This window comes from Lytechinus variegatus, chromosome 1, assembly GCF_018143015.1.
Source record: "Lytechinus variegatus isolate NC3 chromosome 1, Lvar_3.0, whole genome shotgun sequence".
In the NCBI taxonomy this organism is placed as follows: domain Eukaryota; kingdom Metazoa; phylum Echinodermata; class Echinoidea; order Temnopleuroida; family Toxopneustidae; genus Lytechinus; species Lytechinus variegatus.
Genome location: NC_054740.1, coordinates 70,487,041 through 70,498,920, shown reverse-complemented (window position 1 = coordinate 70,498,920; position 11,880 = coordinate 70,487,041). Strand labels below are relative to the sequence as shown.

At 36.2% G+C, this 11,880-nt stretch overlaps 1 protein-coding gene across 1 annotated transcript; it reads left to right on the top strand.

Moving 5' to 3' along the window:
- The first annotated feature begins 3,664 nt into the window (after positions 1-3,664).
- LOC121421616 (tribbles homolog 2-like) lies at positions 3,665-9,652 on the top strand. The gene is made up of 3 exons (XM_041616379.1): positions 3,665-5,029; positions 6,087-6,379; positions 7,688-9,652. The coding sequence occupies exons 1-3, from the start codon at positions 4,775-4,777 to the stop codon at positions 8,145-8,147; spliced, it is 1,008 nt and encodes a 335-aa protein (XP_041472313.1). The 5' UTR covers positions 3,665-4,774; the 3' UTR covers positions 8,148-9,652.
- The last annotated feature ends 2,228 nt before the right edge of the window (positions 9,653-11,880 follow it).

The following is an 11,880-nucleotide window of genomic DNA, read 5'->3' as shown; positions in this document are numbered from 1 at the left end:
GAGTCTGTTGAAGTCAATGTCCTTTGGCAACCTGAATTACCCTTTTTCCATTCTTTTATTCCTTCATGTGGAAAGAAAGAAAAACACTATTCAACTTATACGCTTATGGGCAGAGGCTGTCCTTTTTTTTTCAATTTCTATTTTCTCCATGTGGGGGGGGGGGGATTTGTGGAATTGTCATAACTTTGAAATATTATGAACCTAGTTCATGAAACTTGGACATAAGAGCAATTAAGTATCCCTAAACATCCTGTGTGAGTTTCAAGTCACATGATCAAGATAAAATGTCGATCATTTAAGGTCAATGAACTTAGGCCGTGTTGGGGTCTTTATTGAATTGACATCATAACTTAGAAAGTTTATGGATCTAGTTCATGAAATATAGAATTAAGACATTTTGGGTCAATGGACATGGTATGTTTTAATCATATGAATGCTTTCTTTTGTGAATAATTATTCAACAGCTGTTTTCAAAGTCAGCACCGCTGCTTTCTCGAATCTCGTAATGCAGGTCATTGGGGGCACTTTGGCATTTTGTAAAGTGAAAATGAAAGAAAGAATATTTTGGGTGAATTTGGGAAGATTTTCAGGAAAAAATGTATTATCATAGTTTGGGGTTGGGGGCAAATGCCCTTGCTCCCCCGGCCACTGCATACGGCCATTTTAGTAAAAATAGTCACTCGGGAATTTTAGCTAAAAAAACGTTTTGTATTGACTTTGAAATTAAGTTTTTTTTAGCAATTTATGGTTTGACACGCACTTACATAATGTTGTGTAATTTCTAAACCGCGTACCCGGGCGTCACCAATTGGTCTCAAAGAAACGTTGCGCGAGACTTGATAGTAAAAATCACCTTTGTCATCCCTTAATTTACCCCCACCCCACCTCCATCATTCATTAGTAGGTCTAATCTGTGGCGGGTCCCGGGGGAGGGGGCACAGCCGTCCCATGCCCCCTTATGAGAGCCATAATCAAAATTTATAATGTAAATATACCGTTTTACTTAAATGTGCCCCCCCCCCTTCCGCGGATGAAATTACCTTCAATTTCAGGTGAAAACTTTTTTCTTGTCAATAATAATAATAATGACAATAATAATAACAATAATAATAACAACAACAATTTGCGTATAGCGTCATCTATTTAGAGTTCATATTCTTTTAAAGGTATCACATATAGGAGAAAAGAAAGAATAAGAGTTTGGATGAGTGTCCTATATATACAGTGTAAAAACCGGGACAGATTTGAAAAGTCTAAATTTATTGTTTCAAATTATGATGTCTATATTATTTTGGCGTTGATAGGTTCTTTGAAGTCCAATCTTTCAAATGCCAATAAAAAAAATATTAGTTTCGTTCATGCTTGAGCGAACACAGAATGTTTTTGTCTGGGGTTAAAAAGGAGGTTTGCGCCAAAGTGGCACAAAAATGATACTGATGATCGGACTTTTTGCTAATCAGCAGACTTTCTCTTAACCTATCCATTATCTTTGCCATAATTTTCGAATTATGCGGTCAAAATTCATTTTCAAATATGTTTAGTTGGTTGAATTGTTCTGTTGTTGTTTCTTTTTATGTTCTCTTATAGTTTTTAATATTCCTTCTTTAAGCAAAATCAATTGTTTTTCAACCGAAGTATGGGAGAGCGTGTATATATATATATTTTTTTCTTTCAAACCCTTTCATTGTGTGCTACTAAGGTTATGGTGCCTTTGAACAGTTATACAGATGGGCGGGGGCTCAGGAGTGCTCCCCTCCAATAAAAAAGAAATAATGATCAGGAAAAAAGTTTAAGGAAATAAAGGTTAAGATAGAAAGTGAACTATGGTTTATTTTCTGAATATTATGTCAAAAGCTAACGCAAAACTGGATATTTTAATAAAAAAGTGGAAATTTTTGCTTTCACGCTTCGCTCGCTCACAATTTTTAAAATAATTTTATCTGATCTGGGGAGCGTTTCATGAAAGGACTTGTCGGACGTTTTATCCGACAAGTCCCATTTTATCCGACAGTTACTATAGTAACAGTGCCTCTCAGCCAATCAGAATCAAGGAAAGATGTCAGATCTGACAACTTGTCGGACAAAAATGTTGATGAAACGGTCCCCTGCCATATATAGCTCCGGGATCTATAGCTCCTTCAAAATTGATTCAATACACAGCATTGCCATTGAAAGACATGAATCCTTTCCTGTTTGTCCTGTCCATATTAAACCCCTTGAAAATAGGATTCATGTTTTTTTAAAAGGCACAATACATTAACATAATTCGTTTCACATTATAAAAGGATTTGAATAATTACAAATTCTCCCAATTAATAATGCAAATCTTCTTGCTTGGGGTTGACAAAAAGTCTTCCTTTATTACCTATGAAGGAAATTCAAAGGTAAAAGAAGTTTAATGAAAAAAACCCCAAAATAATTCAAGTAAATAAGTAAAAATATAATGAAATTTGACAGCATAATTCGAAAATCATGGCAAAGATGATGAAAGTGTTATGAGGAAGTCAGACGATTCTAGCAAGAAATCTGATCATCACTTTCCAATTTTTCCATTTTGGCGCAAGCCTCTTTTGAACCCCTGAGAAAAACATTCTGTGTTGCTCAAGCATGAACGAAACTATTTTTTTAATGGCTTTTGAAAGATAGGAATTCAGAGCACCTTATCTTTCTGACACGTTTTGTATGTTCCCTGTTTGTGTGTTTTCTTATTTTCTATTTCCCCTTTTCTTATTTTCTTTTTTATTATTTTCTATTTCCCCGTTGTGTATCTTTCCCTCTTATAGGCCGCAGGCGTATAATTATTTCTCTCTTTCCTTAATTCTCTTCCCGTTTCTTTGTGTTGCCTCGTCCAGGGGTCGCGAGCTGAAAATATTTAATATTTCGGTTAGGGTTAGGACACACATATTAGGGTTAGGACAGACAACCCAGTTCCGACAGGTTGTGTGTCCGGAAGATCAAATTTTAGAAAGTCATTTTGAAAAATTTACATGCGAAGTTTCATCAATTTTAGTACAAAATATTTAGGAAATATGATAAGGAACAAAATAGAAAATGATTACAACAATTGAATTAATATTTTTAGTGTAATCCAAAGACAAAAAAGAGGCTTCAAAAATGTAAAGTGTTCGGGCAACCGCGACCCCCATCCTAAGGCAACAATTTTGATTAATTTTTTACTGACTCGGAAGGGAACTTGTGAAGAACGGTTTAACATTTTGTTTAAGATTAACAAATTTGCCATCCCCCCACTTATTTCCGTCACATTTTTTTTTACATTCTCTTTTTTTGTCTCTTCATTCCAGCTCATCTTCTCTTTGTCCTCTCCCTCTCCTCATGGTCCTTCTCTCCCTCTCTTTTTTAAATATTTTTTTATAGAGGGACGCGTGCCGGGTTGCATGTTTTTCCTGCTGTTCCTATGGTTGTCTTAGAGCTAAATCCCGGAGCTAAATTATGGAGTTTGTATATCTCTAAAGAATAATGTGACCTATAATGCCCGACGTATAAGGATTTTCGTTTTCCAAATATGGTATGTCGGATGACAACTCATCGCTGCGTCATCATGTCACGTAGTATTTCGCAATCATTGTTTGCATAGCTTGAATTGGGTTACTTTGCTTGTGTGTAATTCGGATGCGCTGTAAGCGCAAGCGCGTTTTGTGCGCATTGCGCTCGCAAAGTTTTATTTTGCAATCAAAATGGCACCGACGGAGTCCAACTAGCCGCCTTTGGCTCTCGAATTTTCAGAGACCATCCACTAAGCAGGGCAACAGCGTCGTTAGAAAACATCTAACGGTGCTTAGCAAATATCATTCTGGAGTCTCAACTTTTGGCAGAGAAGGAAAACAATTTGGAATTCGATAAATCACCCCGACAAAAAATTGATACAAAGTCCGTCATCACTCAGCATTGTGCAACCTATTCGTGTCATAGAGAGACAACGTTACGACGCCCTGCATTGCATTGATCAGATTCGGATTGGTATTGCGTCATCACCACTTAATCATTCAAGGAATTGTGTATTATTTACACGTTTACAATATCAAGCAAGCACATCTTACCGTCTTCAACACAAGCTTTGACGTTAGCTGGACTAGCGACTCAACTCCAAACACTACGCCGTCTACGGCTGGATCTGTTTTCTTGGCCTTGCCCTTGAATTTGTGAAGCTGAACTTGATTTTGAATATTGGCAGGACCAATTCAGTGTGTGTGTGTGTTTTTAATAAAAATTTAGAGGATCTGGACCTCTTCATCAAATGATTGTATTTCCATTTTCCAGTGCAGCTGAATAAGATATTTGGCAGTTGCCAATATTTTGCTATCTATTTCACTTAAATAATATCGGAGACTTAAATCTCAGGGACAGGGTTGTTGAAAATGAGCATCTAACTCTATCTAGTTTATCTAACTAACTTTTAGATGTTCTCTGACACTATCGTTTATAACAGTGAGTGAGATAGATCTTTCCTAAGTGCTGCGGATTTTATATTAAGCAGCATCATTCATCGGTGTGTTAAGAAGCCAGGACACAACTACTGAGACAGATACACAGCCAAAAGTATACTGGAACAAACCTGTGCACTATTGAAGTGTATTTTGCTTTTAACCATAGTAGAAATAAACTACTACTAACCAAAAGAGTAGGCTAAAGTTCTAGTTCAGCACTGTTGGTGTAAAAGACAACTAGCAAAATTTAATTTCTCTTTTTTGGTCAGAGGTTTAATTTGCTGAGGTTGAATCGGGTCAGAGAGGAATCAGAAATAAATTGTCACTTGATGAACAATTTTGCGTCTGCCCCTATTCCGATCCATCATGGTCGGGGTAAATTTCAAATATTTCAGGACGTTTCTTCCGAATCAACTGGTGGACAATTGAGTCCTCAGCCACAACTTTCCCCGAGTCCGCCAAGTTTTGTCTCCAGTGAGGATCATGTAGTCTCGAGAATTGGAAATTATGTTCTCCTGGAGGAAGTAGCTCCGAAAGTAAACAAGTGTATTGATACTTTAAATAACAAAGAATGCATTTGTAAGGTGAGCTCAAAAGATTATGTAAATACTATTTGTTTTTTTAAGGGAAGTCCTACTTTGATGTTCAAGCTTAACAGCAATACAGTATAGTATACTTATTACATTTCCTGAAGGGCCAAATAAGAATACTATACTGAGTATAGTATTCTTATTTGGCCCTTCAGGAAATGTAACGAGTTACTCTAAGCTGAAAGAAATGTGATTTGAACAGATAAAGTAGAATCGGACCAATAGAATGTTCACTGAAAATTTATTAACCAGACAAGGAAAAACAACTTTTTGACAAAGTCAAGTTTGTGAAGTTTTGTCATTCAGTCAGTGTATCAATTTGCATTGTAAGTCTTCATGTATGTAACAATTAGCAAGCTGATCATTTCATCTAGTCACTTTTTCTTTGTAGTTCATTATATGAATTTCATTTAAAATTTGTGCACTATGATTATGAATGTAGAAATTGGTTTCTAAGATGATCATTGCTCCAACTTACATGTACATGTGTAGATGTACATGTACACAGGCATCAGTAAAGATTGGTACTGATAGTGGGGCCAATGACTGTCATATGTACACATAGGCTTATAATAGCAATAGGTTTGGTTTGAAGCTGGTAAAGTCCAGGCCGATTCCCATATGGTGCGTGTCACATCAAAGTTACACTGTATGAATTTACACGTAATGCAAAATTTGTGTTGCTATTGAGTAAGTTCTCGGGCAGGTGCAATTATGGATGAGATTAAAAGGAAAGTGATTGGGGTTGACAATACTTTCACCATGGTAAAAAGCTGTTTTATTACTCTTTATTTATCTACATGTAACTCAATGATTAGCATTTTATTCAAGACAGGTTTCTTAAGTCTGAAAAAGTCAATAAGTGGTAGGCCACAGTATTCTAGATTCTTCAACCTATCCGAATATGAGATTCCTTGTATCTTGGATTATATTATTTTCAATATCATATTAATATAATTGAAGTCTGACAATATTGTGATATCATGCAGACCTACATGTATACTGCAACAAGTCATACAAGTTTGCTGATTTTTTTTTCTTGTTAATACAGGTAGTGGATGTGGATAAATACCGGGAGGCATTTGCTGTACACTTTCACTTGGGCTATCATCCCCATATTAACCATGTTGAAGAGGTGTTGCATGGCCACAGTCAGGCATATGTCATCTTGCCCATCACCCATGGAGACATGCACTCCTATGTCAGGCGGAAGCGCAAGCTACGAGAGCGGGAGGCTGCCTCCCTCTTTCATCAGATGGTGCAAGCCGTTGCACACTGCCATGCCCATGGCGTCATCCTGCGGGACCTGAAGCTGCGCAAGTTTGTCTTCAAGAAAGAAGAAAGGTACTGTGCAGTGTCAAATCTGTCATCAAATGTCAAGGCTTTTACTATTCTCTTGATTTATTGACACTTTGTACATTTTGTGATTTGACTCACTTGAGGATGATATCTATCAGTTGTGTAAATTGATGGGAAACCCAATTATGTTACACTGTACTTGTAATAAAAAAAATAAATCAATTAACATTAAAGCATTTCGTAATTGTTAGAAAGTACTGGTATTGTCAGTTATGTAATACAATGGTAGGTTACAGGGTAAAGGACAAATGTCTTTCAGGTCAATAATCTTATGTATTACTATCATAATCAGGGGCGTCGATCCATTTTTCAGATGGGGGGGGCAAAATCATTAATCAACTTTCCAAAGGCGCTCGATCACACAAAACAAACAAACTCACACAGACACATATATATGCGTATATATATTTAAACATACACGTACATGTACAGTGTATATATATGACTCATATGAGATAAAGTTACATTTCACCAACAAATTAATGCGAGCGCGAAGCGCGAGCTGAAATTTCTTTATATTCTGACCTGAAAGCTTGATATTCTAAGCATTTTTGGTAACAATGATTAAGATAGGTATCGAAAAGGGCAATAGATGCGAGCGTGAAGCGCGAGCTGAAAGTTTTTAATAAAGAACAAGATATATATCCAACAAAAGATTATTGCGAATCGAAGTGGGAGTTCTTTTTAGGTTTAGAACGGAAAACGGGACATTCGATTAACCTGTTTAATCATTAAAAGTATGGGTTTTTTCGCTACAGAAACGATGCGAGTGCAAAGCGCGAGCTCAAATTTTCTATATTCCAATCTGAAAAGCAGACATTTTGATCACGATTTTAGAGAACGAGTTGTGTATCTCAATCTCGCTCGCTGATTTCTGTGTGACATTGCAATCTTATTTCATTTTTTGCACATTCGGAATTATTGGGGGGTGGCAAAACGAAATGTTTGCCCCCCCCGCCAATATTTTTATTGGTGGGGCGATCGCCCCCCCCAGGATCGAAGCCTATGATCATAATTGCCTGTAACTTTCTTACAAGACAGTTATTAGGTACATCATATCCTAGCCCATAGCCTAGCAACACAAATTACCGGTTGCGAGGTCAAGGCTGAAGGTCATTTGAGTTCTCTTAGGTCTTCATTCTCAGACCACATTACATGTACATACTTTAGGGCTACCACAATTCTCAAAAACACAGAGGCCATAAATTTGGTTTTGAAAGATATTTGTTTGTCCCATTTATATGTACATTCAAATGGTTTATTCTGAATTTCCTGTATTTTCTTTTACTTCAGAACTGATATCGTTCTTGATGGGATTGAAGAAGGCCGGATGCTATCTACACCAAGCGACGATAATTTGAATGACAAACACGGTTGTCCTGCCTACGTTAGTCCAGAAATACTTCTCACCAATGGTAGCTACTCTGGTAAAGCTGCGGACATGTGGAGCCTGGGCGTCATTCTCTACACCATGTTGGTGGGGCGTTACCCATTCCATGATTCCGATCCCGTCTCTCTCTTTACCAAAATCCGTCTCGGACAGTACAATGTTCCAGATTCCCTCTCCACCCAGGCTAAGTCCATGATTTACAGCCTGATGCGGGTGAGTCCTAGTGAGAGACTTACAGCCGAGGAAGTCCTTGAGCATCCCTGGTTTCGAACCACTAGTCAGAAGTCATCAAGGAAATCGGAACCTAAGATGGTGGATCAACTTGTTCCAGATTTTTTTTCAACAGATGATGATCTGACATAGTATTTGATTTGTTATTCATCTCACCGTTTCAGTTCTTATAAATTTGATTGTACAATAGTGGGATATGATTTCTCCCCCCCCTCTTCCTTTCCCATTTCTTTTCTTGATGTAATATTAACAAGTCTAAATGTCTTAATATAACCAAATATGGCCCGACTGGTAGTCGTTCAATTAGGATTTATTAGTCATGTGATTTTATTATGTCAGAGAGTTGATTTACCTATTTAGTTAATTGTGCATCAGAATATGTTAGGCTATAAATTGATATAGCCAATCACAAAACATTTTCTACTTTAGGGTTATTACTCTTGATTGATTTCTGTAGACCTAAAGTTAAATGAATGATATGTACCCACAATCCATTCAGACCTATTTTGCCAAGATCATTCTGACTAGGGTCCTGTGTGCCCCCCCCCCATCAGCTGATCGTCTGTACCATTTGTTTTGTAGCATTTTGATATGCATTCATAAAATTTGTAAGATACATGTATGCAAGAAGAAAAAAAGTAATTATCCTGACTGACAGGATGTTATAATATTTTCTTATATGATTCACATCATTGAACCTTTACCAAAGATTTCAAGACAAACATGAAATATGAATTTTCAGTCATAATACAGTTTAAATCAAAAGCTTCAGTCACGATTGGTTGTTCCAGTGAACTACATTGGCTAGACTATGTAAAACTGTCAGAAATTGTTTAATGAATCCCCACAAAAGATGGTTATTCCTGTCTAAAGACTGTATTGGTGGAGAAACCACTTCATGGCAAAAGATCAACTCAATTCCGGCAAAATATTTCAGGAATTATTTGGCTTAGATATGTAAACTCCTGGAGAAGGTTCATGAAAGGACCTATTGGATAAAACTATGCTACAATGTGTTTTCTATTCACCATTTACCAAAGGAACTGTGTTTCTTAGCCAATCAAGGCCTGTATGTTGTCAGGATCTGACAGCCTGCCTTTATTTTGACTTGCTGAGAAGCAATGTTACTATGGTAACTGTCAGGTAAAATGGAATATATGTCAGATAAATCATCCGACATGTCCTTTCATGAAACACTCCAATGATTTACACTATCAACGTATAAAAAGAAATATACATTACAGCCTCCAGTGGTATATTAAATTCAAATTCCGTGCTTGGGTTGCAGTTTTATCTACAAGCAGCGTACATGTACTGAGTTGTCCTGAGTATCTTTAAAAAAAAAATTTTCTTGATGGTGAGGCTTTGAGGGGTGATCCGTAATTAATGGCTTTGGTGCATTTTGATAAAAAAACAAAGTGGAATAATTTACAGAAAGCATTGTAAAATAAAGTGTACTGTTGAAGCTTTTGATTGATCAGAAAGAAGAACTTGTTCACAATCATGGAGTATCCGTGTTCCATATTCTTTGTCAGGCAACAATAGGCATAGAGATAAGTTATTTCAGATATGTGTCGGCACATGCACAAGAGGTGTGTAGAGGATGGTCAGTAGAATGCATCAAACAAGTTTGTAATTCTTCAAAAAGATGCTAAATTTGCAAAGCATGGAGAATGAAAATATTAGTACTAGTGATAATTGAATAGAATTTCATCATTTCCATCTGATGAAATTTTGCATTTGATGAGTCTATGATGCATGTATGTTTAATTCATTTAGATTTTCACTTAAAGGACAAGTCCACTCCAACAAAAAGGTGATTTGAATAAAAAGAGAAAAGTCCAACTAACATAACACTGACAATTTCATCAAAATCGGATGTAAAATAAGAAAGTTATAACATTTTAAAGTTTCACAAAACAGTTATATGCACATTCTGGTCGGTATGCAAATGAGACTGATGACATCATCCACTTTAAAATGTCATAACTTTCTTATTTTACATCCGATTTTGATGAAATTTTCAGTAAATGCTAGTTTGATTTTTCTCTATATATTCAAATCAACATTTTTCTGGGATGGACTTGATCTTTAATGCGATGACCTAGGCATGTGCAAGCTATGCTCCTAGAGATTTGTGCATTCATCGTTTGCGGAATGGCTTCAGGCAGGCTCTGAAAAAAAAGTACTTGTTGATATAGCGAATGTGATTGTGATTTAAAATTTGTAAAGTGCTGTATAATATGTCCATGCAACATTAGATGAAATATACTGAATTGTGCTAATAAAGGAAAAACAGTGTGGCCCAGAAAAAAAAGTTCATTTAATCAGATCTTCAGTTGAAGCCACTGGTACGAATGCTGGTGCAGTACAGCACAGGGGTAGGGGTTTTGCCCCTTTGATTTTTTTTTGCCCCCTGTCAAATTAGCCTGGTACATACATGTATTGCTGCTGTATGAATGATACATACTTCATGCATGAAAAGATGAAGACAAGTTAGGAATACCAAGCAGTCCTTAGCTTTTGGCGAGATGAATGTGAACTTCCAAGAAATAATTTTTTTCTGGTACACACTGTATTTCTAGAATGCATGACTTATTCTTATCCAGAGATGAGAGTACAATGTATGCATGATTAAGGAATGCTGAACTGATGTTACATGTAGATTCATTTGAGATTCAACATGTACCAATCTGTGTAGCAATGCTACCGTCCTGTCTTCTTACAACTTACAAATTTTGTTTATGGGTGGTGAGGAAATACATGTGCTGTATCCATTATGAATAGATGCTCATGGCACAGTAAAGAAAAAAAAAGGAAATGAAACAAATAAGCATGATAAAGAGGGGTGATCTTCATTGTTTGTTTGTTTTTTTGTTGGGGGGAATGGGGATTGGCATACTATGGCTCCAGTCAGTTGGAATCTCGACTAAAGTACCTTTACACACTCCAACCTAGTTATGAACTTGAGTTGTACTAATATCAGAATATCAGCATTGTGCAAATCAAATTCCTCTATTTCTCTGAATACCATGATAAACAGGAATTGCATTTAGAGCAGAACAATTGCTTGTTTCAAGAGAACAATGTTGTAATGGGAGTGATATTGGGTAATAATTGATTGTGAAATGGCCAAAGTCAAGTACAGGTGTCTTTCTTGATAAAGTATGCATCTGTCAAGCCAGGAGTACGGTTTTCAGGGGACAAAGGAGCAGATGAAACGTGAAAATCACTTAGTGTTCTGAACACATTCACAATGATTGGTGCTAATTGCTAAAGCTTTGAGGATTTATCTTTGAAGCTTTATCATTTAATCAAATTAGTATCAACATGTACATGTTATTAACTTTTTCTACAGCCCCTATCACCTGTCCTGGCGAGTGGCGATCCACCTAAAAGTATATAGTATTTGATCCTGTTTGGTCATAACATTTTTTCATATACTTCTTGTTGCCTATACAAATTATTGGAATCATATCACTGCCACAACAGATGCTGTATATTCTAAATAGTATATGATTTGTTTACTCTAAATAGTATATGATTTGTTTACTCTAGAAAATATATGAATTTTTTTTCAATTCAATGGTGTTTGACTTTTGTTGATTTGTACATGTATTTCATAGATTTACATGTACATGTATGACCTAATTGTTTGTAAATTTGTTTGATTTGTATGTTTTGTTTATTATTTCAAATTCTTTATACTTTACAGAGAGAGATTTGTATTTTTTCATTACCGGTAAATTGTTCTTGTTGAGTTGAAGTGTTGAGATACTCTTTGATTCCATTTAAACACTTATTTTGAATATTGATTTCATTACACAGGCAGAGAATAACACATGCCTTAAGGTCAGGCAAACTA